Source organism: Jaculus jaculus, chromosome 15 (genome assembly GCF_020740685.1).
Source record: "Jaculus jaculus isolate mJacJac1 chromosome 15, mJacJac1.mat.Y.cur, whole genome shotgun sequence".
NCBI lineage: Eukaryota > Metazoa > Chordata > Mammalia > Rodentia > Dipodidae > Jaculus > Jaculus jaculus.
In genome coordinates this window covers 74228655-74255586 of record NC_059116.1, presented here as the reverse complement: position 1 = coordinate 74255586, position 26932 = coordinate 74228655, and the positions used below count along the sequence as shown (strand labels likewise).

Here is a 26932-nt window from a genome sequence, read left to right as displayed (position 1 = left end):
GCCTCGAACCAGGGTCCTTAGGATTCACAGGCAAGCGCTTAACTGCTAAGCCATCTCTCCAGCCCTTGCTTTGTATTTTTGAGACAAGATCTCGAGTAACCCAGATTGCTCTTGAACTCTTTGTGTAGCTAATGCTGACCTTGATTTTCTCATCATTCTGCCTCTACTTCCTGAGTTCTGGGTTTATAAACATGCACCACCTAATTTAAGTGCTGCTGGGTCAAAGCCAGGGCTTTGTGCATGCTGGGCAAGTACTGTGCCCATGGAGCTACATGCTCAGCCCCTGGTCTATAACACTGTAAGACATGGATTAATAATTTAAAATAAAGCCAATTGTAAAAAAATAACTTAACTTGCTCAAATTCATTGAAAAACTCAATGGGAGATCTAACTCTTAAGTTTACTTTTTCCACTTGATTTCATGTCAACAGGCACCAGACGGCGCATGATGGGAAGCCTAAACACCTTAGGTTTGCAAGCGAGGCAGAAGCGTCCTGGCAGCTCTAAGGACGTGACATTTGGCTACAGAAAACTCTAGATCTGCTTTCATTTCAAAAACACTTACTAGCCGTGAACTTGTGGGAAAGCCATAAATCTCCTCGGGCTTCAGTTTCCTAAGCTTTAGAAAAGTGACCCTAACTCATCCCTTACTTTCCAGCGCTATGGTGAAAGTCAAATGAGATTCCTCATGGAAAAGGGATTTGTGAACTATAAAAGTTCTCTAAGTAAGACAACAACACTTACTTAGGTTTTAGGTTTTTTTTTTTTTTTTGGCAGGGGTGGGGCTTTTAGGGAATGCTGAAGTCAATAATGCTACACTGACAATGAAAGAATTTAGGTTTAAAATGATCATTTAGGGCTGGGGTTGTGGCTCAGTTGGTATAGAGCTTGTCTAGCGTGCCCAAAGCCCTCCGTTCCATTTCCAGCACTGCATGAACCGAGCGTGGTGGGACGGGCCTGCAATCTCAGTGCTCGGACGGCAGAAGCAGAAAACCGAGGAGTTGAGGGTCATCCTGAGCTCCACCGCAGCTCTGAGGCAAGCGTGGGCTACACGAGGTGCTGTCTGAAAGTGAGCCACATGCAGGTGGCCGCGTGACAGGTGCCTGAGCAGAGGAAGTGGAGGGTGGGTCAGAGTTCAGGCACATGAAGGCTGGGTGCATCCCCAGCAAACAGGCAACTTGTTAGGCTATGCTTAAAAATCAAGTAAGAACAAGGGTAGACTACTATTCTGTGGAGAAACCACACTTTCCATATAAAGTCAAACGAAAAACGAAGCACAAGTTTTGGAGTATTCACAGCAATGAGAAAGGGAAACACGGCTGTCCAGTTTCTGCTTCTCAGTGTGCAGGGACCCAGGATCTCAATGAAAGGAGACACCTTGCTTTGGGCACAGAGGGTACCTGGAGCCTCAGACTGTCCTTTGAGATATTTACAAAGGCTTGTATGTTTGCTTAATGTCCTTATTAACCTTGTTCGAATGTAGAAATCCACATGGGAACAAAGAAAGATAAACATTTCATTAACAATTAAAGGTACTCTTCCAGTAATTGCTTCTTTCAGTAAACCATCCACAACCCAGCCATAAACTAGGAAGCTGGAAAGGCAATTCTCATCTATATAATGTGCTTTCAATTTTTGGTAACAGGTTATAATTGCACATTAATTGCTGCTAAATTATAACAAAGACTGGCTGTAGAATTGCCTATTACACTCAGATTAACACTAAATGAGCCTGGTGTGGAACTGAACTAAAGGAATTCAAGGATACCAGCTGCAGGTTGCAGGGCAGACTAGGTCTGCTGGAGACAGTGTGCTGGTGAGTCATGGCAAGCACATCGGAGCGCAGTAGCAGTCCACTGTGGTTTAAGCTTAGTTGCACTTAAGTGTGTTTATTGTTAAATAAACTGGGTAGAGTTTTCCTGCCAAGTCTGGTGAGCAGATACTCAGCTTAATGCTGGTTTTGAATGCTCACAGACAGGGACCAGTAGCCCTGGTTAAAATTTACAGTGATTTATATCCACAACTATAAAACAGAAGCCTGTTGTGGTTTGAGTAAGAACCATCTCCTGTAGGCTTAGATGCTTGAATACTTGAATAGCTGTCTTGGAAGGTTGTGGAACCTATTAAAAGACTAACTCCACAATGCACGACCCATTTACATCAACAAGGAGGGTCCATTGGGAGGGGGTAGATCATGGGTGAACCTGAACAATGGTACCAAACTGCCTGTATTTGCTGAAAAGAAAACTAATAAATGAAATTAAAAAAAAAAAAAAGAGAGAGACGGAGCCTTGCTGAAGGAAATAGGTCCTGGGGGATGGGCCTAAAGGTTTTATAGCCTGGCTCCACTTCCGGCTCTCCTTATGATTCTCTTCTTTTTCTTAGATTTTATTTATTTATTGGAATCATAGAGAGAGAGAGAGAGGGAGGCAGACAGAGAGAATGGGCATGCCAGGGCCTGTAGGCACTGTAAACGAACTCCAGATGTATGCACCACCTTGTGCATCTAGCTTACACGGATCCTGGGGAATTGAACATGGGTCCTTTGGCTTTGCAGGCAAATGCCTTAGCTGATAAGCCATCTCTTCATCCCTCTCTTTATGATTCTGTTTTTTTTGTTTTGGTTTTTCGAGATAGGGTCTCACTCTAGCCAAGGCTAACCTGGAATTCACTATGGAGTCTCAGGGTGTCCTTGAACCCATGGCGATCCTTCTACCTCTGCCTCCCGAGTGCTGGAATTAAAGGTGTGCGCCACCACACCCAGCTTCTTTATGATTCTTGATAGCAATGTGATGAGCCAGTTTCCCATTCCTGCTGCCAGGCTTTCCTTGCTATGACAGAATGTAGCTTTCCTGAAACTGTATGCTAAATTAACCCTTTCTTTCCTTAAATGGCTTCTGCTCAGATATGTATTCACAATGAGAAGGTAACTAATGTAGAGCCCTGTTAATATATTATACATCTATAACATCTAAAACAACCTAAAAGCTTATATTCTATAGCATTCCTCTTTACAGTCATTAGGCTGAAATCTTTCATCTGTTGCTGATGGTCAATGATACTTTCTTAAGTCATGTCTTCCCCCCTCACCTTTCTCCTTTCTCTTGTTCTCCTCTCTACTTCTCCATGATGACTGTCAGAGGCAACAGTACCTCTGTGAGTGGCAGGAGGGATACAGAAAAGGGACTCCAAAATCTTGTTCTAGGAATTTCTCAAATTGTGGTTCTGAATTATGTCCTCTGCCTCCTTCTCATAATCCTTTTTTTCTTGGGTTTTTCGAGGTAGGATCTCACTCTGGCCCATGCTGACCTGGAATTCACTCTGTATTCTCAGGGTGGCCTCAAACTCATGGCGATCCTCCTACCTCTGCCTCCCGAGTGCTGGGATTAAAGGTGTGCACCACCACACCCAGCTTTCATAATCCTTATTACCTCAGAACATGACCACAGAGACGGGTCCTTTGAGTTGGTAATTCAATAAAGTCATTGCATGGGCTCTTCATGAGCCTGTCATCCCTATAGAAAGGAGGTTCAGATAGGTCTGGCCATAGAAGGAAATTGATGTGATGACAGAGAGGTCAACATATATAAGCCAAGGAGAGAAATGTGGGAGAAACTATCCTGGCAATAGCTTCCAGCTTCTAGATTGTTGAGAGAAATAAATTTCTATTGTTTAATTCACCAATGGTATTTTGTTATAGAAGCTTAAAAAAACTAATACAAGCCCAAAGATGTTTGATGTAGAGAAGAAAATCCACATACAAAATAAATAAGATTCTAGGTATGAGGAAGCATCCATAAAGTTGTGAATGTGTGTGAGAAAGGAGATATCAAGCTCATGAGCATTTGATGTATGTGTTCTTAAAGACAAGTGGCTTTGGGGACAAAGACAGCAAGCAAGCAGAGGCTGCTACTGCCATGGAGTCACGAGCTTCCAGTCAGACCATGGATCTCCTCCATCCTCTCCCCACACATGAGGAATGCTCTCTGCCCACACGCTGTCTGGTCCCAAGAACTTAGTTGGACATTCTAAGAAGCACCATTGTCCCATCTTTGTCATCTGAGCCACACAATGGGCCAGAAACTGGCATATTGTGTGGCAGCATACCTTTCCAAAACTTCCTTTGCCCAACATTTTGTGCAAGATGAAATCATCAATTTTCAGTTTCATGTGCAGAGATGGTCGTTCAACGTTCACTTCAGGTTCTGGAGGGTGACAGATTTTATCTATCCCATCCAATGGAGACTCCCAGGAGATTCCCTGAGGCTCTGAAAATGGAAATCCAGAGGTTCGATGTGAATGTGGAGCACCACCGTGTTAACTTAGCTCAGCTGCTTTTCCTTTCATGTCCCATTCTGAGCTTCTAGCTACAGTGTACAGCTTAGAACCTCTCCATCTGTCTATGAACCTGACCTTCTCTATCTAGCCAGTACATTGGGAAATAGTCCGTTTTAAGGAAGACTACAGTCAACAAAAGACTATACATGCAAAAGAACTGAGAACTTTTAATATCAGATCATGGAGAAATGGGAATTCTAATTAAATTTGAGGAGAAGGGACTCATAACTGCCGGTGCGGCTCACAGGCATAGCGCCAGCAATGTTTAAATCACAATATTAAGGCAGAGAAAATAAGATCTAGCAGATTAAGATCTAACCTGAACTGGATTGTTCATTGCAGACTTCAAAGAAAGATTTTTTTTTTTTTTTTTTTTTTTTTGCTGATATCCACTGAGATAGAATCTTTACTTCACTACTTGGAGCTCCTTTTAAGATCTAAACCAATCCATCTTTTAAAAGTTTGATTTGGGGCTGGAGAGTTTGTTCAGTGGTTAAAGGCACTTGCTTGTAACACCTGATGGCCTGGGATTGATTCCCTAGCGTCCACCCGGGGCCACACACACAGGGTGCATGTATCGGAATGCACTGACAGGGGAAGGAGGCCCTGGTGCGCCTGTATTCTCTCTCTCTCTGCCTGCCTTGCCCTCTCTCTCTCTCTCTCTGTTAAATAAATAAAAATATTAACAATTATTTTAACTTGTCCTTTTCTGGTGCCAGAAGAGGTGTAAAACCTGACTGAGAATCTTCCCTTATCACTTTTATATTACACATTACGTCATATACTTCCTTAAGTCCAAGGGATGCATTTTATAATGGATGATGAAACTATTTGGGCCCAAGAATAATGTGGTCACATATTCTCATGAGCTACCTTGAAGCAGTAGGCTAGCTGAACTTCCATAATGTCATAAATGTTAAGGGTTTGGGGCCTGACTACTCTTTTTTACCCTCAAATACCACAGAAAAGCCTTTTCAGGTATAGAATAAGAATACTGTGACATTCCTGCCATGTTGATTCATAGTAGATTTATTTCTGTAAAGCCAATTTACATGGACAAAAATCTCTGGTTGCCGGGATGGAGAGATGGTTCAGTGGTTAAGGCGCTTGAATGTGAAGCCGAAGGACTCAATGCTCTACTCTCCAGAGCCAATGTGAGCCAGGCTCACATAGGTGAACTGAGCATAAGGTCACACATGCCCACTAGATGGTGCAAGCATCTGGAGTTCGATTTCAGTGGTTGAGGCCCTGGCACGGCAATTCTCTCTCAATAAAAAAAATAAATTTTTTTAAGGTTAAAAAAAATCTCGGAGGCTGGGGAAATGGCTTAATGGTTAAGGCATTTGCCTGTGAAGCCTAGGGACCCCAGTTTAATTCCCCAGGACCCACATAAGCCAGATGCACAAGGGGCACATGCATCTGCAGTTTTTCTGCAGTGGCTGGAGGCCCTGGCCCATTCTGTCTTTCTCTCTGCCTCTTCCTCTCTCTCTCTTTCTCTCAAATAAGTGAAATAGTTAAAAAACATCTCTGGTTGTCAATTTGCTAGGATTTATAATCCCCATGAAAACAAATCTCAGGGGTTATCAGTGCGGGATTTTTGAGATTAGGTCACTTGATGCAGGATGACCCGTTTTAACTATTCACCATTCAATGGGCTGGGCTGGAGGACCAAGTGGACAGAAAGCTGAGCAACAGCGTTCATCACTTTGGTTCCTCACTGTGAACTGAATGTGACTGGCGGACTCAGTTTCCAGCTGCCATGCCTTTCCTGCCACGATGGACTGTAAAACAACCTTGAACTGCACGTTGAAATAAACCACTCCTTCCTTAAATTGTTTCTTGCCAAGTATTTGGTCACAGCCACAAGACAAGTAACTAACACAAGAAGTTACAATTGGGCTGGAAGGTGGTTCAGTGGTTAAAGAAGCCTGCAGCCCGGGCTTGAGTCTCCGGTACCCACAGAGAGCCAGACGTACTAAGCAGTGACGTGACCCAAGCATCTGGGATTGGTTTCTATCTCACACACAAATAAAGAAAGAAAAATATTCAAGAAGTTAACATTCGAGAATCCTAAGGAAATTTAGGCAATTGTTCCTCTAGACCTAACCTTATCCCCCCTCCTCTCCCCAACCCCTCACTTCCCTCCAAAGGTATTCAAGTAAGTTATGTACATATTGTTTTTGTTTTTTAAAGTGGAGGTCAGTGATCAGGTCTGTGATCTGTATATAGGGACAGGTAGCCATCACTCAGGACACACTGTGGAAGAGGGAGTAGAAAGAATCTAGGAGCTAGAGGATGGAGAGGGGAGAGCCTTAAAATGCTGTCTTCCAGAAACGTAGTGGTTATTGCGTTCATGACCTCACAGGGGCTGTCATCACCTATAGGACCTGCCCAACACTGGGCCCATCAACATTCTGTTACTGATGATGGAGGAGAGACAAAAAGATATCAAAGTAGAAGAGGGGCTAGTCGGAAAGAAGGGGTTCAGTGGAAAAGAGATGAAGGAGGGGAATAAGATGGTAACGAAGGGGATTATGGTCAAAATACATGCATGAAAATTGTCAATAAAAAAGTTCAAAAGTAAAAAAAAAAAAAAAAGGTAGCCTAACAGACTAGGTACATGAAATCTAAAATATTTGAACTGAGGTTCAAAGGCTGGTCAAGACGCATGACTGACCCCAACCGTGGGCTGTCTCATATACCTTTTTTCCCAGGTGTTGGTAAGTAAGGTTGCTTGGCTTCACTTTTGGTGGATGGTAGACCAATTTCAATTGGACCTTCTCTGAAGATGTGTTCTGAATCTCTTAAGGAGCGAGCCTAGATCACAAACAGAGGTTCAGACAACCCAGTCACCCACTGCCAATGGGACTGCTCAGTCTGCTGTTTATGGGAACGAGTCTTTAAGATTCTCAAATGTAATGGGTGATCAAAGCTTTTCTTTCCTTCAACACTCTTATGATTCCTTACCTCGTGAGCATCTGCAGCATTTAATTCACTACAAGTGTGCCCTTGGCTCCTTTATGCTTTGTGTGGGGTGGGGCAGGAGGGAGAGGTTCAAATGGATTCCTCTATGCAAGTGCCGCATTCCGCAATAAGCAAGAGCGGAAGGCCCAGGGGAGAATAATTCACGTAGGCCCAGGCTTCATGAGCACTTGTTTTTAGAGATGGGGACTCAGCCACTGGCAAGGTGTCAATGGCAAGGGAAAACCTGCCTGCACTTAGTGTTCTGAGACAATCCTGGGGATGAGTGCAGTACAATAGAGGCTCGATGCTGGCAATAAATCAACAGTTTTAATAACTTTGTTTGTTCCTACCCCTGCTCATATCATGAAAAGCTTAAGATCCTCTAAATATCTATACAATTGCTGGGCGTGGTGGCGCACGCCTTTAATCCTAGCACTGGGGAGGCAGAGGTAGGAGGATCACCATGAGTTTGAGGCCACCCTGAGACTTCATAGTGAATTCCAGATCAGCTTGAACCAGAGTGAGACCTTACATTGAAAAACAAAAGCAAAAATAATTAAAAATAAATAAATAAATATCTACACAATACAATTGAATGGATTCAGTAAATATGTATCTCAAAGGGGGCAATATTGGTTTGAAGATGAAAGGACCAAGGTAGCTGGTCGCAAGTCCATTCTACAATGCCCTGCAGGGTTGCTAAGGTGACAGCAGACGATTTGAGTGATTCTTATTGGGGACACCGAGGGAGCTCATTGGACCAATGCCTTCCCTACCTGTTGGGTACTTTCAATCATTGCCAGTGCTTCTGCCATTAGTTTCTGGTTTATACCACAGAGGTTGGCGACCTTCGTCTGGCATCGGTGGTGTACATTCATGCCACATGCTGAAAGGGAAAACACAAGTCTATTGGCTCAGGAAGAAAGTCTGTGGTCAGTGTTGCATCTGAGGTGAACTATGGGGTGGAGGGTCAAGCTGACAGAAGTTCTCCTGAGGGCTCCACCAGAAGAGGCTACCCTCTCATGCCAGTCTGGAGACCAAGGGCCCCTTTCCCAGCGTTGTGCAACTTCTCCACCCTCCAGCATGCGGCCTCAGAGAGAAGGTGGGAAGTAAATAGCGTAGAGGTGTGATGTGGGCTAAAGGGTAGAAATGGAAGGTGGGAGAGGTCCAAAGACTACAAGCTGACTTTAGAGACAATGTCCCAGACTAGTGATGATGGGTCCATGGAGTGAGGGCACAGCCCTGAGCCCTGGCTTTTGGGGGCAGCCAAGACAGCTGGGTGTCCTGTGAACAGAACCGAGAGCTTGGGTGGGATTTTGAAAGGGAAGATAAACTATTATGGATCTAGGAGCAAAAGGCTGATGTTCTCTGGTGGCTCACAATGTCACGTGGGTCGGAGTAGTGTCCCTGGAGTGACGGGACCCAGGGCTTAGACAGCAGACTTGGCAAAATCACATGGCCTCTCCAACCCATAAGCACAAAGCCGCAGGTCTTGCCACTATGGGCTAGATGGAAACACCAACAACAAGGTAACAACTGGGTGGAGGCCATCACCTAGCTCAGGCCCTAACCATGCCTTTCCAAACACTTTGCCATTACAGAGGGACCAGCAACCTCCATAACTTTTAGAGTTCTGCTTAAGTGAATTTCAAGGTCATGAAGATTTTGTACACATGAGTTAATGCCTTAAGTTTATATCTATGACATAGTTACAGAAAGTGGCTCAGAGAAGAGCTTTATTTTTTTAATACTATGCTAAAAATATGATGTAATTTTTTTCCACAGTAAAATTAAGAGAAATGATGACTGGGGGGATGGCTTAGTGGTTAAGGCATTTGACTGCAAAGCCAAAGGACCAAGGTTCGATTCCCCAGGGCCCACATTAGCCAGATGCACAAGGAGGTGCAAGTGTCTGGAGTCTGTTTAGAGTGGCTGGAGGCCCTGGCGTGCCCATTCTCTCTTTCCCTCTTTCTCTGTTAAATATATAAATAAAGAGAAATGAGAAATATTGGAGCATTGGTATTGGAAGGAGGGTGTATACCAGCCACAGTTTGTACAACTAGCTGGTTCTATGCAACCTTGAAGACAAAAGCTTGCTCTCTAAGGGCTTCTGAGTAGGATTCCTCCCAATATATGCAGGCGTCCAATGCCAAGAGTCTACAAAGTTTCCTGAGACACCAGTCTTGTGAACAGTACTATAAAGGACCAGTCTCCACCTCCTCTGGGTCTGGTGTTCTTCTTGGATTAGGAAGGAGAAGGGGGTGTCCCTGAGAATCTGTGAGAAAACAACTGCCACATCATGTTATTCATTTTAGAAACTTCACATTTAAAACATCACCATTACAATAAGAAAAAAAAAAAACAAAAACAAACACCCAGCTCAAAGAGTTCCAAGCTCCAGCTGACAAAACTGTCCCCTCTCGTGCTTCTTGCTCCTTCTTGCTCTAGTAAGTAAGGGTTGTTATAACAGAATCAGGAGGTTAGACCTTAAAATCATGCAAATTTTAATCCTACTTTCTTATTAGCAATTCATGTATGAAGAGTTTAGCTCACTGATTGTACAACTTCTCTTTCATCTCCAAAATTTATTACATTGTCATATGTTAAAACGCCTAGGTGAAACTGGCAGACAGTCCTCATCTTTAGTTTCACCTAGCTCCTTTAGATGAGTTCTTAAATAATTCATTACACTTAGAAAATTTGTCATAAAACAGCATTTACTATGCAAACAAGTATTCATCCCAATAAGAATAGAGCCACAAAAGTCCTTTTAAAACAGAATCTTTTAAAAATATTTTTTCTTATTTATTTACTAGAGAGAGAGAGAGAGAGGGAGGGAGAGACAGGCAGACAGAGAGAGACAATGGGCACGCCAGGGCCTCTAGCCACTGCAATCGAACTCCAGTTGCATGTGCCATCTTGTGCATCTGGCTTATGTGGGTACTGGGGAACCAAACTAGGATTCTTAGGCTTTATAGGCAAGCACCTTATCTGGTAAGCCATCTCTCCTTTTGAAACAAAATCTTTTATGCATTTTTAAGGTCTTCTATGGTGGGTATCCCAAATTCTGGATGGTTACTATCACTGCCTTGGGTTTGGCTAGTTGGTTTTACAGTTCTTATCTTGCTGTTCAGACAAGGTCTTTCTATGTAGCTCAGGTTGGCTTATGTTTAGTTTCATCCTGTCTCAGCCTTCCAAGTGCCAGGATTATAGGTATACACAACCATGCTCAGAAGGCTTTAGGTTTTAATCTTGGTAACCCTAATTACCATTACACTACAGTGCTAAGTGAGACGCATATTGAACAGGATTTGTATTTTACTTTTCTCCTTAAAATTGTTGTTAGGGGGGCTAGAGAGCTAGCATGTGGGTTAAGGCACTTGCCTGCAAAGCCTAAGGACTCAGATTTAATTCTCCAGAACCCATGTAAGCCAGGTGTACAAGGTGTCCCCTGAATCTGGAGTTCATTTTCAGTGGTGGAGGACCTGACATGATCATTCTCTCTCTCTCTCTCTCCTTCCTAAATAAACTATTAATTTTTTAAAAAATTGTAGCTAGGTAGGACTATGCATGATTCTGATGTACACGGTAATGAAGAAAGGACATTATTCCTATTGTAACATCATGAGTCTTTGTTACTAACCTAGCAGATGGACAACAACATGGCCTCTGTGGACACAAATATTCCTTTATGATGATTATTTCATGAGAAATTATTGTGGAGAAAGACAGAGTAAAGGCTGAAGGTTGACTTTGTGAAGATAACTTATAAGGAGGCAAGGTAAGAGTGTGACAAAGAAAGGACAAAGAGATCTGGAGAAGATGACAAGAAGAGAAAAGAAGTAAGGACAAGGTCAGGTGGCGGTGAACAGAGTGGAGGAGACAGGGAAGTTTAAGAATAGCAAACGAAGTGGGGAAGGGAAGGGAGGGGAGAGAGAGGGGTAAGGAGAGGGAGCTACTTGAAGGTGGCAGGAGACAGTGGAGGAGGGAAAATGGAATGCAAGGGAGAGAATGTTAGAGAAAGGAGCAAAACAGAGCACACGTGTGAAATAATGCCGAAGAATCTTTGGGGAAGTTCTAACTTTGAGGCCATGCTGCCAAGACCAGCTCTGCCTTAGCACGTGGACACTGGGCTCCAGGGCATGAGACGCGGCTTTGAGGCCGTCACAGGGCTACCAGCCTGCGAGAATCAGTTATTCAACTTTCTCTTCATATACTTAGACTGACAGGGCAGAATTTTATGAAACCTGACCTTCAGACCTTCACAGGGATATCTACTAATGAGAACTGGTTATTCATCTTTCTCTTTATATAGTTAGATTACTGGGCCAGGCTTTTATGAAACATGGTCTTGAGACCATCACAGGGGTATCTACCAATGAGAACTGGTTATTCATCTTTCTCTTTATATAGTTAGATTACTGGGCCAGGCTTTTATGAAACATGGTCTTGAGACCATCACAGGGGTATCTACTGATGAGAATTGGTTATTTGTTTTTCTTTTTATGTCGTTAAAAAATACTGGAACAGGATTTTATGGAACATGGTCTTGAGACCATCCCAGGGGTATCTACCAATGAGAATAAATTATTCATTTTTCTCTTTACATGGTTAGAATACTGGGACAGGATTTTATGCTGGAGAATTCTTAAGGATGTTCTCCATAATATCTGAACATCCAATTTTCCTGGATAAATAAGGGTACGGAGAAGAGTACACGTGTGGCATTGTGGGACTATGAAGTGATTCTCAAGGTGAATTCTTACTACCTATGAGTACTTTGGTAGTAACTGAGAAACCGAGCGTTTCCACCTGTACTACAACGCCACCCTGTGCTCTGCCAGGCACATGAGCACTATTGGGGTGAGGGTGGGGAGACAGCAGAAAATGCTCTTTCACTTTTAGGGCTACCTGTACCTCTTAGAAGACAAAATAACCTATTCTCTAAATTAAAACAAGATTACAAAGACAAATAAAAAGAGTATATTTTTAATAATTTATCATTTTTAAAAAGTCTCTGCCATTGCATGAAAACCTCCTGTGGGTTGACAAAAAAAAAAAAAAAAAAAAAGGATAGAAGACCCTGGACCTGGCCTCCTACGGGGCACTTGGAGCTCACAGCCGTGGTTTAGGGATGAACTGTGCAGTTGAGGTAGAGTTCCTGTGTGCAGGACCAGGCATCAGCCATGTGGACAGCACACCTGCTCCTTGATGGGATAAGAGAAAGCATCTCTCCAGCTGCTGCCAGGGGGAAGGGCAGCGGCAACACATAGCTAGGTCTGCTGGAGTTGGGATGGCGCAGCTCAGACTCCAGGGAGACAGGAAGCTGGTCAGAGTGAGGTGAGGGTCCTTGGTGGAGCAAGCAGTCAGAAGAGAAATGCGACCTTCCTTGGTCTCCAGGGCCGTGGTGTTACATTGGACAGTGAGGGCAGGAGTTTTGGCCTTGATCCTGAGCTGTTGAGCCCTGACTTTAAACCTGACTTGTTGTGAGCTTTTTTTCAAAGTCAAGATCATGCTGTTGGGCAGAAGGGATTACTCAGTGGTTAATGGTGCTTACTTGCAAAGCCAGAAGGCCTGAGTTTGATTCCCCAGTGTCCACAATAAGCTAGATACACATGGTGAGGCATGCATCTGGAGTTCATTTACAGTGGTACGTGGCCCTGGCACGCCAATTCTCTTTCTGTCTCTTTCCCTCCTTCCTTTCCTCCTTCTCTATCTCTCTCCTTCTCTACTTGCAAATAAATAATTTTCTTTAGAAAAAAGATTGGAATGTTGCAGGGTGGAAAGAAAAAAACACCCAGCAGATGTGACCTGTTCCAGGAAGATGGAATTCACAGTTATGGGCACATGAGATTGGGTATACAGAAATCAACTTTCCAGAGCCTCCCTTTTGTGTTCCTTGATTCTATGCAAGGAATCTTTGGGGCTCTGCCTGGGACCCCCACTTACTGACCACTGGACTCACCGTCACACTTGAGCCCTTGCCTCGCCAGCCCCCACAGCAGAGTCCCACAGTGCTCACAGAAGGTCGGGCTCTTGTAGTTGTAGACTTTGAATCTGTGAGGCATGTCGATCTTGAATCTCTCCTTGTGAAACTGAAAGACCGGCAAAGGTGTGACTATGCATATGTGCCAACCTCTGATGGCCTCACAGGTACGTCGGCGTAATTCACGGTGACAAGGACCACACAGGCAGGGTGAGCCCTTCAACTGTTATGCCGTCATTTTCCTGAGAGGTCTGAAGAAGTCAGACAGCCTGTGGCTCTTCTGGGTGAGGGCAGGCATGCCGTGCACATACATACATGGCGTGATCATTTCAGGAAGAGGGGATGAAGGGACTGAACAACAGTATGCACTGAAATGGGAGCTAATGAGACGTTGCTTCTATTCCAACAAATGAAAGTAAGCCCTCATTCTGAGAAAAACACTTGCATTTCAACATAAGAATCCTCTTCCTGTTATCATCTTATTAACTTTATAAATATTTATGCCTCTGTTACCTAATCATTTGTCGTTATTCACTTCTAGCTGTAGACATCGCCAGGGTTATTTTCATGTAATTAGTCAAAACTATGCTTTCTGACCACATAATAAGGCTTAAAAAAAAAAAGAAATTAAAACTGTTATTGTGCTCTTATAAGTGCCTTAGTTTGGGCAGCAATAAAAATCGCTCATGAGGCAGGGGTAGGATTACTGAGTTCAAGGCCAATCTGGGACTATAGAGTGAGTTACAGGTCAGCCTGGGCTCAAGTGAAAGCCTGCTTCAAAAAAAAAAAAGCATAAATGAACTCATCAGCTGTGGTTTCTTGCACAAAATTGAGCCTGCCAATATTCCATCATGGGTGGGGGATGCGCTCCTGAGACCTTACTCCTCCCGAGGAGCTGTGGGTGGCGAACGAGAGGGGCGTCATATTCACACTAGTATCGTCACGGATCGCGCCTGTACTCTGGGAAATAGGCAGACAAGCCTACCGCAATTCAGTGGGCCACTAAACAAACAAACATCCTCCAACAACCTAAGAATTATGAAGAAGAAAGTTTCAGGGAGATTACTGATTAGCTTAAGGATTCAAGTTCAGGCATCTTCATAATAGCAAACGTTCGTTTCAGGATAAAATCACCAATATCAGATAGAAAGGGGACTCTAAGTGCACCCAGTTACCATGGTTTCTCGGCTGTTGATGGCTGATCCCGTGCACTTGGCTATCACCTTGTCGATACACTTCTTGTGAATGGCGGCATTACATTCTGAAAAGAAACCATTTCAATTTAAAATTATTTGAAGTTGAGGTGTCAATCAATAAAAAGAGCAGTGAGAATCCAATAGGAATACTTTGTACTCACGTCGACACTGGTAGCCCTGTTTATTCAGACCCCTGTAACAAAGTAAGGATCGACTTATTTGGATGTTCAGGTTGGTATTAGCAACAAAAACATTTTAGAGGTGAATGTCATCTCATAGATTTCTATGCATTTTGTCTAGTAACTCTGCTAAGTCATTTGCCAAGAAAATATTTTAAGTTACTTTTATTAACAGTTTTATAATAACTGAAAAGAACATTTTTTTCTCAGTTTTGCACGTTCAAGCAAACCTGTAGAGGTTATAATGCCTGACCAAAAGTGCACCATGGCCTCCTAACAGCAAACTCCTATGTCTTACACTCGCCGTCCCTTCCCTTAGGAGCGCATCGCCTCTTTCTGCTTTTGTCTCTGTGTAGTTGAACAAGGCCCGGGAGTCATCTTAGTTCCTCATCCTGAGGGCCTGAGAAGGTCTGCACTCCACCAAGCTCAACATGAAGGTAGATTCCCAAGCGACACTGATGATTACAAACAGTTTCAAGTAATTGGGTGAGACAGTGTCATGTACATTCCCCCAAAACTTATTGACCTGTGGATACCCGTACATTAAGAGACTCTGAGGGGAATAGCATCCCTTAGCAGACACAGACGTTGACACCAGAAATGGCGTCAGTCCCGTCTCTGTTCTGCCATGGCTTTTGCTGTGTGGTCCCCGAGGCTTCAGCTGACCTGGGGCTCAGCCTCTCAAGAGCATCTTTGAAACCCTCAGTCATCACCGGACAGTGCTGTTGACTGCAAACTGTGGCACCAGGCAGCTGGGCTGGTAAGGGGCTAATATGCCTACTACAAAGACGCCCCCTCTCCTGCTCCTTCCCTCCTACTTCTGAAGTGTCCCACTTAGGTCGAGTCTTTGGGGTGGCCCTCATGGCTTGAATGCTCCCCAGAGGCCTTATGTTAACTGCTGGTTGGCAGCCTGTGGTGACGTTGCAGGCCCTTTCTGCTCTCTCTCTCTGCCATAAAGTAAGCAGCTCTTCTCCAGAGACCATGATGCTGCCTCGCCGCATGCCCAGACTACCAGAGCTGAGCAACCACTGGCAAGGCCTCTGCAACCTTCCCTCCCTAAAAGCTGACTCTCTCAGGTATTTTGGCATAGTGAAGGAAAGCTAACTCACAAAGGTTTCTTGCTGGGGTGCATTTGTACCACAGGAACCACATTATAAAAATCTTGTTTTGAGGATTGGAGAGATAGCTCAGAAGTTGAGTACGTTTGCCTGCAAAGCCTGGTGGCCTAGGTGTGACTCTAGTTAGTACCCATGTAAAGCCAGATGCATAGAGTGGCATATGCATCTGGAGTTAGGTTGCAGTTTCAGGAGGTCCTGGAACACCCATTTCTCTCTCTCTCTCTATTTGTGGATAAGTAATATATTTATGTAAATCTTGTTTTAGGGCTGGAGAGATGTTAAAGATGTCAGTTAAAGGTGCTTTCCTACAAAGCAATTCCTCAGTATCCACACAAAGCCAGATGCCCAAAGAGCAGTGGCAAGAGGCCCTGACATGCCTATCTCTCTCTTCTCACAAATAAATAAATAAATAAAAATATTTTTAAAAATCTTTTGTTGAATCAGATTCCTCAGGCCCTTTGCACTGGGGGCAAGGAGGCCGGCCATTCTTATACGCTTTCCCACGTCTGGCCATGAGGTCAGATCACATGACAAAATACATGATGCCAGGTTTGGAGTAAAATGTCAAGTTACTATACCAGACAAATTCATGGCAGACAGAGCAAAATGTTGGTTGTGGGAAAAACGTGGCGGTGAACTCGTGGCACTTGACATGGTGGACTTTGGCCTGTTTGATGGCTCCTCGGCGGTGGTGCAGGGCAAAGAAGCCTTCGTTCTCAAATTCACTCCCGTCCTTTGTGTCTGTAGGGAGAGGAAGAGGGGACAGTGATGCTGTGCAGGGCGATGGCGGGCGCAGGGAGGCCGCGCCAGGCAGAGATGCGGAAGCGCCACCCACCACCAGCGCCCCGTGGGCGTGGGAAGGCGGGTCAGGGCCAAGGCGCTTCCCCTCCACTCGGTGGCAGGGACCTAGGCTACATTATTAGAGGCCAACGCAGTTCCATCGTTGCCTCTGCATTGCACTGCTCAGAGCTGAGCTAGTCTTCTTTTATTGGTGAAACCAGGACACAGAGCTCTCAAGCCCAAAAGGTGCCAACTGACAGCAATGGGAATGTCAGGAGGTTTTCCACACGGCTCTGCTGGGACCCGGTATTGCAGACTGAAGGGAGCTGAGCAGCCTGTTGTGTGAGGCTGAAAGATCTGGGAATTGTTGATATCCAGATGGCTACAGTAACCAGATATACCTGCTGTAGCCTAACCTGGTCATTGCGGAAAGTTAATAGATTATAGCCAGTTTTTGAATGTGTAGGTAATCCCATGTACAACGAAGTCATTTATAATAAATTATCAGATTTCCGTGTATTCGGCCAGCCCTGGGCACATTTCCCTGTCAATGCTCAGGACATCAAATAACATAGAATGGTAAGGCAGTCCTGGTTAGACAGCAAAACACCCCAGTAGTTAGACAGAATAATATGATCAACAGCAAAGAAGAAACAAAAATCATAACCTTTACTAAAATAAAAGATAGCAAGTGTCATGATTATAATGTCTAGAATCATAATTTCTAATAGGGTAGAGATCTTTTGATCACTTGCTCTGTTTCTTTTCTGTCTACACAAATTGAAATTTAGAATAAGTGCTCATCATGGTTCTGTTTTTTTTTTTTTAATTTTGGAAACAAGGAATGAGGGATCTTATTTAAACCTCTTTTACTTAGCTCCTATTCCTCGACATCGAGAAGGTCTTACAGTTCTTGTTTTTAAACTGAGAATTTTAATATAGGAGCATGCTATGATTTGATCCCAATCCCCTCTCATTACCCTCATTAGTTCCAGTGTACAGCTAAGAATACTGAGACTGCCTTCACTTCGGTGAAGCGGCGAGGCGTCTGCTGGTGCACTGGAGGTGCCTGTCTCTGCGGAGGAAACTTCTTTCCTAGTCCCAGCAGTGGCTGGCTGGAGACATACCAGACAAAGACGGGGCTTTGAGAAGGTGGAGGCCTCTCCTGCAGGAACCCAGCCAGGTTGCAAGACCCATGTGAGGCCTTCCGTCTTCTTTCTAGTCATTCATGGGTACTGCATGGCCACCCCAAACTCCCAGGCACAGGGAGTTCCGAACACATCTCTAAATAGTTACTCAGATGGGCCTAAATACATTGCATAATACATCTTTCCCCCTTTGGTTTTTCGAGGTAGGGTCTCACTCTAGCTCAGGATGACCTGGAGTTCACTATGTAGTCTCAGGCTGGCCTTAAACTCACAATGATCCTCCTACCTCTGTCTCCCACATCCAGCCATTGCCTAATACTTAAGGTTACATAAGCCAGGTTACTTTATTTAGAATTAGGGTGGAAATAAACTAGGCTTGGTGAATGAGAGATTAGGAGTCATTGAATTAAGCATTTTCTTTCCCAATTTATGGCTCAACTATACAGATATACCCAAAGTTATGATTCATATATAAGTCACTTATTAGTATACTCTGACTCATTTTTGTTTTGGTTTAGATATAGTGAAGGAAATAAAGCATAAATACTTTTATATTCTGAAACCCTAATTGTATTAATTGTAAATATATGTGTATATATAGCCTTTTCTGTATTAGATTACTATAAACTTAAAACTGTCACGACAGTCTATCAATGAATTAATTCCCTTCCTGCTCTCTGTGGTTTCTGTTAGCTTCTAACCATTCCAACCATTATAAGAGAATATTTATCATAAGAACACAGAATTTCCTTAATTCTTTTGGTATCAGGTACATTTCTTTCTGAAGTAATTTGCTCCTATGAAAGAGGTCAGGTCATTTCTTATGTAGTAATGGCTCTAACTTTTCATTTGTTCGGATCTGTCACTTGTTCACAGTTCACCAAGGCACTTTTGTTTTCTGAGCATCACTAGGAGGTTTCTGTTCTCAAGAAGTCTGAGATTGTTCCTAACCTTGGGTGACTACAACTGAGCCAGGGTGGCACAAGGAAGGGCCAGTTATGAGACACAGCCTGAGCGGGTGTAGTGCGAGCAGAGACAGTGGAAAACTTAGAGGAAGAAGTTGATACTATCTGATCAGTAAAGTCTATGGGCTTTTAGCACTGACAGAGTGCTCTCAAGGAAGTTCAAGGCTAAGAAATAAAAACTTGTTTAAATGATTTAATATCGCTTTTTGTGTGTGTAAGGGTAAGGTTTCACTCCAGCCCAGGCTGACCTGGAATTCACTATGGAGTCTCAAGGTGGCCTTGAACTCATGGAGATCCTCCTACCTCTGCCTCCTTAGTGCTGGGATTAAAGGTGTGCGCCACCACATCTGGTTCTGATTTAACGTCTCTAAGAAAGATTATTTCAGCAGGTTGGTCAAAATACAAGCCTGACTCTTAGTATTTAAGAATAGAAGGAGTAATGAAGAAATAGAGACTAAAGACATTTCAACTACATCTTTAAGAAGTGTCAGAGACGTCTGGTGATAGAGTTCAATTGATGGAGTGCTTCCCTTGTGTGCACAAAGCCCCGAGTTCAATTCCTCAGACTACAGAAAAGAACAACAGCAACAAAGGACCATGGTGATGAACACCCAGAATCTCAGCACTTGGTGAGTGTAGGCAAGTATATCAGAAGTTCTAGGGCAGTTTACATTACACAGGGGCAGCCTGTGATATCTGAGACCCAGCTGCAAACAAAGAAAGGAAGTGGGCTGGAGAGATGGCTTAGCAGTTAAGGTACTTGCCTGTAAAATCTAAGGACCCAGGTTCGATTCCCCAGTACCCACGTAAGCTACATGTACATGGTGGCACATGCATCTGGTGTTTCCTTGCAATGGCTACAGACCCTGGCATGCCCATTCTCCCTCTCTAAAAATACAAAGAAAGAAAGAAAGGGAAAGGAATGTCAGGGGATGTGAAAAGAAAGCCTAAAGAAGTTAGAACGTTTGTACAAGATACACTTCCCGGCAGGGGAAGCTGGGTCAGGACAGTATGTTATAGTGATGTGGAGGAAACCACAGACAGCAAGGAACGTTTACGACGTTAGGGAGTGTGTTGTTGGAGCACAGCATCTAGGGATGAGGTCAATAAGGGGAAGGAATTTTTGTTAGTTTTTTTTTGTTTTTTTTTTTTTTTTTGTATTTTTTTACGGGAGAGAAAGGGAGAGAGAGAGAGAGAGGGAGAGAGGGAGAGAATTGGCACGCCAGGGCCTCCGGCCACTGTGAACTCTAGACGTGTGCACCATCTTGTGTGAGTGTGCGACTTTCGCACATGCATTACCTTTGTGCGTCTGGCTTATGTGAGACCCAGAGAGTAGAACACGGGTCCTTAGGTTTCACTAGCAAGCGCCTGAACTTCTGCATCATCTCTGCAGCCCTTGTGACTGTTTTTTGAGGTAGGGTGTCACTCTATCCCATGCTGACCTGGAACTCACTCTGTAGTTCCAGAGGTGGCCTTGAACTCACAGTGATCCTCCTATCTCTGTCTTTCGAGTGCTGGGATTAAATGCGTGTTGAGGCAGAGGAGTGGAAAAGAAAGGAGCCATATTCAAAAGTCCACAGACAGACGACATTGTTGCCTTCACAGAACTCAGTCAAGAGCAGCCTCCAAGAGGGTAAGAAGTGCAAGACACCCTCAAAAAGCAGGGGAGATGGGTGTGCTGAGACCAGCTATTGCAAGGATATCAAAAGGAAAGGGTGGTTCAACCGCTGCTGCCCTACCAGGACCTGACAGTCTAGACAGCCAACAATCAAGGTAGACTTCAGAACTGTACTGAGTGGAGGCAACGGGAGCCCAGAAGAGAGGAAACTGCATCAGCTCAGGTAGGTACAGGCGAGAAAGGGGAAGGTGGGCGAGGAAGGGACTGGCACCGATGGTTTTTGAGAAGACTATGAATGATAACTAGTTCCTGCTAATGTGTGAGAGAAGATGTGAAGCGGGTACTTGGAGGTGCTTCTCCCCATGGAAGAGAAGCGGTGGCCCAGGTATTGAGACGGTCACTCTTAGTTGTCAACCTGATGAGGTTTCGAATCATCACGGAACAAAAACCTCTTGGCATGTTTATGAGAGAACTTAGGTTGACTGAGGTAGGAACTTGTATCCTAAAAGCCCATTCTATGAGCTAGGAACCTGGACTGAATTTAAAAGGAGGGAAAGGTGTTGGAGAGATGGCTTAGCAGTTAAGGCGCTTGCCTGTGAAGACTAAGGACCCAGGTTCACCTCTCCAGGTCCCACATAAGCCAGGCGCACAAAGGTGAGGCAAGCACAAGGTCATACAGGCCCACTAGGTGGTGCATGCCTCTGGAATTCTGTCTGTGGGTCTCCCTCTCTAAAAAAAAATTTTAAAAAGGAGAGAGAGAGAAGGAGGAGCCGAAGCATTAATTCCACACTGCCTTTGATTATGGATACAGTGTGACCAGCTGCCTCACACCCTGCTGCCTTGCCTTCCCCACTGTGATGGATGTGAGCCAAAATAAACCCACCCTTCCCGAAGAAGTTTGCGGGAGCTATTTTGTCATAACAATGAGAAAGTAGCACATGTAGCCTTGGTCTCGTCATCACACCTCCGGCCTCGGGGTTACCAAGTGCATGGTGAAGGGCTCAGCTTTCCAGATTGCCTCATGCTATGGTCTTCTCCGAATCTGACATCTAAGAGATCATGCACGTAAAACCCAAACACTAAAACCTCTGCGCCAAGACTCATTTCTCTGTACAGATTGAGCATCCTTAACTCAAAATTCTAAAATACAAAATGCTCTAAGATTGAAAACTGTTGGAGCACAGCTAGTGGCAACAAATAGGAAATTCTAATGGACTCTGTCTCATGTACAAAGTCACTAAAGATCCTTAATAAAGTTCTCTTCATCTGCTGGGTGCGGTGGCACAGGCCTTTAACCTCGGAAGGGGGAGAAGTATCACTGTGAGGTGGAGGCCAGCCTGGGACCACTGAGTGAGCCAGCCTGGGCTACAGGGAGACCCTACCTTGCACAAACAAAATAATAACAACAAAAAGTATCTTCAAGATAGTGTTTAACATACAGATGAAGCATAAAAACATTTTATCTTAGGCTTGGTTTCAACCTTCAATATATCTTACTATCAATAAGCAGATATCACCAAATCCAAAACAAGTCACAGTATGAAACCGTCCTGGTCTGTTGTATTTTGGATGAGTGTTCCTCAAGCTTTACTAAAACTCGTCTAGGAGAACCAAATCCGTTTCCTGTCAGTAAATCCACATGTTCCTCCTGCAGTTCAGGAGTTATGTGTGGCAGCATTTGGTTCATTGAAAACAGCCCGACAGGCTGTCACAGGTATCCAGTGCGGCTCAACTGCCATGACCCAGGTTTCTGCATAGAAGGGAACCGAAACTCTTTAGCAATGGATTTTCTTATCCTTCCTTGTTCCTGGAGGGTGTGAAGTGATTAACATTAAGCCTTAGCATTTTGTCACTAGTTTTTGGGAAATGTGTACAGTTTCATATTTTGTACTCTATGGCAGCGTGATGCCTGTTATAGGACCTCATTTATAAACAGACAGTACGCACTCGCAGAGCAGCATGGAAACACCCTTTTGTTTTTACATTAAATTCCCAAACTAAAATAGAGAGATTGGAAAAACAGCAGGCATATGAATTTACATAATTTGAAAATGAATGCTATAAATGTCCTCTGTTTACATTTATACTCTGTTGATAAGCTTATATTTACATTCATGTTTATTCTGTGCTTATCTGGCCCAGATAGTTCTTTTCAATTTAGGCTTGAGCACCAGTGAGAATTTCCACAGAATTCCTTGCATTTTCCTTTTCTCCTCATTGTTTTCTGTGATTATTGCAAAAGTAAAACAAGTTACATAGGAACAAAAGGCCCTGCCCTCCTCACCCCCAAACAGGAAGAAGAAATGTCACTTGCCACTCGTTTCCAGAAAGTATCTTGCATTCATTAGCACTCGGCCTTGAGGTTTCAGCTCTAGCTGGTCGGGAGAAGGAGAGAGGCATTAGTCAGAGTGCGGAATGTGATACCCAGACCCCCGGTTCAGGCCGGAGATTGCCACCCTCTCCCATCATCACCGTAAGAGCACAGCATCTGCAACCATAATCTCCCTTCCAGGGAAACCCCTTAGCACTTCATTAACTTTCCTCCCGGATCAGACTTCACAGAGAGAAGGGCAGGAGCCATGGCTCAGTGGACAGAGCACTTGCGTGAACGTGAAGCCTGGAGTCTGGACCCCAGCTCACACCTGCACACGGGGGGTGTGCCGCCTGCCTGTCATCCCAGCGCTCCACAGCTGGGGACAGGGGACCCGCAGGGCCAATGGGCAAGCTAGACTAGCTCCAGGCCAATGGGAGACCTTGTTCTCAAGAAAGAAAAGTATTTGACATCCCTGAGGTTGTCGTCCGGTCTGCACCCACGTACATGCACACCCACACAGACACAAACACAAGCATCCATGCACATACACGTACATTAGAAAAAAAAAATCAACATAAGCCAAGAAAATAACCTGGTAACAAATCTAAAGCTCAGAAATTTAGAAAGAAATATGCTAGTTAGTTAAATGAGGATCTGACTGTCACCATGTGCTTATGTTCAGCCATTCTAGACTGCAAAGACAGGGAAGTATCTCACGAGAAGAAAATCACACTCAGGAGGCGATATATGCCAATGATACCAGCAGCCCTTGGGAGGCGGGTACAGGAGGATTTCTGTAAGGTCACGGGCTGCACAGAGAGTGACAGAATAATTTAGATTACACAGCAAGAGCCTACCTCATCAAACCAAAACGAGGAAGAGAGGGGAGGACAGAAGAGGAGCAAGGGAAGAAGGGAGAGAAGAGGGAGGAGAGATCTGCAAAAGTTTGATAGGAAATCAAATTCAAGAGCTAGAAATAGAAAACCCACTGCTTATCAGCGAAGCCTAATTAACAAAAGGATAAAAACATCTGGCTCTCCTCGGCATTGAAAAGGAAACACAAATAAGAGTATTACTATTAAAATTAGGGAGTTGGCTCTTCTCTTAAAAATAAATTAGGCAGAATATATATAAAACAGGAACAGGCAGGAGTGTGACTAGGGGAGAATTTCTGTGGCTTAACTATGCTTTCCGCTGGCCTAGACAATCCGCCTGTGCTTCAGCCCCTGCTGGAGCCATGTGCTCTGTGAAAGCCCTCTAACACATTAAACCTCTCTGACACAGTCCAGTGTTTTCCATCTTCTCTCCTTGCCTGAACTGCCCCAGGGGAGCTAGAACTCCGCAGTCCCTCTCCCAAGCCGCGTGAGAACGCTCAGGAGAAGCTGATGGAACCACCTGGATGTGTCAGCACAGGCACAAGCATCGGCTTGTCTTTAAATATTACTTTAGCGACAGAAGAAAAGATTTGTGTACTTTCCTAAATAGTAATGTTGGATTTTTGTGAGGTCACAAACACAAAACTGACACAAAAATGTCATTTCTAGGCTTGTATCATTCCCAGTGTACACCTGTAATTTGAAAGCCTGTTGAGTGAATTTCTAAAATCTGAGTTTTGAAAGGAACAAGCAGGAAGGTAAGAATATTCTCTTTTAGCCAGGTGTAGTGGCGCATGCCTTTAATCCCAGCACTCGGGAGGCAGAGGTAGGTGGATTGTCATGAGTTCGAGGCCACCCTGAGACTACATAGTGAATTCCAGGTCAGCCTGAGCCAGAGTGAGATCCTACCTTAAAAAACAAAACAAACACAAAAAAGAATATTTTCTTTTGGTGTGTATGATACAAACTTTTGAAAATATTTTTTGGGGGGTTTTAGACCTAATAACAACAGCAACAGTTTTTACTCATATTTTTAATTTGTGATGTGCCCCGGTAATTTTCATTTGAATCCTTTATGCTTTGATATTCCCCTTTCCTTTTTACATTCCTAAGCACCTGCTACCCAAACAGACATAATGTAAGCTTTCAAAAACCTGTTGTGCGGGCGAGAACTTTGAATGGTATATTTCTTCATGTAAGATAAGTGAATTCATTATGGCTGCAGGAAAGATGGGCAAAGAATGGAGAAAGAATGTAAAACCTGAAATTGGTCTTTGTTCTACCCTTTCACCTTCAGATAGGTTAATAAATAGGCATGGGTTACTTTTCTCAATTATTGGGATTTTTTCTTTTTTTGGTTTTTCGAGGTAGGGTTTTACTCTATTCCACTCTGACCTGGAATTCACTCTGTATTCTCAGGGTGGCCTCGAACTCATGGCAATCCTCCTACCTCTGCCTCCCGAGTGCTGGCATTAAAGGTGTGCGCAACCACGCCTCACATATTTATGGGAAATTTTTGATATTAAGTCAATAATAGTTGTTTGCACCCTGAGGCTTTCTTCTCCATGCATAGGTATCAAAAGATTGAGTATGTCAATACATTCTGCAGCCCACAATGAATGAGCACTTTCATCACTGACAGGGATTCATTTACCCTGGATGACAGGGACAATTTGAGCTGGTCAACAGCTGACATCAGGTGCATGCATCTTCTCCCTGTTCTCCCTCCTTCCTTCTTCCTTCCTTCCTTCCTTCCTTCCTTCCTTCCTTCCTTCCTTCCTTCCTTCCTTCCTTTCTTTCTTTCTTTTGTGCATGTGTTTGTGGTGTGTGTGTGTGTGTGTGTACACGTGTGTGTAGGCCAGATGTTGAGGTCAAGTGTCTTCAGTCTCTCTTCATATCCCTATCAGTTTATTTTTTAATATTTTATTTGTGTGTGAGAGAGAATATGAATGGGTATGGATACCCCAGGGCCTTTTGCAAACAAACTCCATACGCATGTGCCACTTTGTGCATCTGGCTTTACATGAATACTTGAGGAATTGAACCCAGGCCATCAGGCTTTGCAAGCAAGCACCTTTCCCACTGAGCCATCTCTTTAGCCCTCCATATGAGCTTTTGAGACAAGGTCTTGCACTGAATCTACGGCTCATCCAGCTAGCCAGCAAGCTGTAGGTATCCTGCAGGTTCCACCTCTGAGTGCTGGAACTGCAGGTACTTGCTGCCATGGCGGACATGAATTCAGATCCCCATGCTTGCCTGACCACACTTCACCCACTGAGCCGTGATCCCAGCGCCCTAGCGTGCGTTCACGGTAAGCCCGCAGCTCTGACATTTACCCATACTTCCGTCCTCCCGTTGTTCTTCCGGCATCGCTCAGCCAGCGAGTAGAGTTCCACAGTCGTTTCCGATACGAGGTCCACGTTCTTCCCCTTCACAATGATCTGCATCACCCTGCCCTTGTTGATGTGGGCATCAAAGGTGCTGTCCCAGGGCGGGTACATGGTGGGCTTTTTCTGGATATACATCTGCCCATTTTCTAGAAAGAGAAAGGCATGTTCACATCACTCCTGCCAGCTCCACAGAATAGTTCACTTCAGCTCAATAGTGCATCCATCTCCCCGCTCTCTTGGACTCATGATTCCAGTGCAGACATCAACCGCACACAATCAGAGATAACCTAGGGCAGCGTGAGGCAGGGCCATGATCTGGACGCAAGGCAATGTGATGTATTTCCAGGTACAGTGCGGGCGATGTAAGCAACAACTATCAGGAAACGTTTCAGAACAGAATTGATCATTTCCAGCTCAACGGGTTTTTTATTCACTTTGGGAGTGAACATCTGCTCAAACAACAACAACAAAAATTATTTCTCAGCATGGTGGTGGGCACCTATCATGCCAGCACTGGAGGTGCTAAGTTGAGAGAGTGGACGTTTCCAAGCCAGCCCGCCTCGTGTCATGAGTTCAAGGTCGGGGATATGTTAATAAACACCGTCTTAAGTGATTTTGAAAATAGCTGGGGAGATAGCTCAGTTGGTAGGTCCTTGTTTCATAAGCACAAGGACCTGAGTTTGGTCCCCAGCACCTTGTTAAGATGTCGGGCATGCCGGCACACACCTGTAATCCCAGCCCTATGAAGGCGGCGATGGCTGGATCCACAAAGCACGCTGGCAAGCTAGTCTTTTTTGACTGGTGAGCTTCAGGCCCATGAGAGACCATCTTTCACAAAGTGGTCCACAGAGTCTCTGAAGAATATCATTCAAAGTCGTCCTCTGTCCTCCCCCGACATGCACGCCCATGCGCACTTGTACATCCATGCACAGACATACACACCCTACATATGTGCTGCCCCCCCCCCCCACATGAACACTCCCATGCTCACACACATGTGCACACCACGCACGAGACCAAATCCCCAAGCATTTATGTCTTCTGAGACTCTCCTTTGTTAG

General features: G+C 44.4%; 1 protein-coding gene across 1 annotated transcript in view; it reads right to left on the bottom strand.

Annotated features, from left to right (window-relative positions):
• The window catches only part of Prkcq (protein kinase C theta), a 153108-nt gene that overhangs the window by 51155 nt on the left and 75021 nt on the right, over nt 1–26932 (bottom strand). Inside the window, exons 3-11 of the mRNA XM_004662392.2 lie at nt 25818–26017; nt 22607–22667; nt 16360–16522; nt 14646–14677; nt 14464–14549; nt 13268–13397; nt 8079–8188; nt 7041–7155; nt 4108–4268 (exon numbers count right to left, since the gene is read on the bottom strand). Coding sequence (XP_004662449.2) covers nt 4108–4268; nt 7041–7155; nt 8079–8188; nt 13268–13397; nt 14464–14549; nt 14646–14677; nt 16360–16522; nt 22607–22667; nt 25818–26017 — 1058 coding nt within the window. The remainder of the gene's footprint in view (nt 1–4107; nt 4269–7040; nt 7156–8078; nt 8189–13267; nt 13398–14463; nt 14550–14645; nt 14678–16359; nt 16523–22606; nt 22668–25817; nt 26018–26932) is intronic.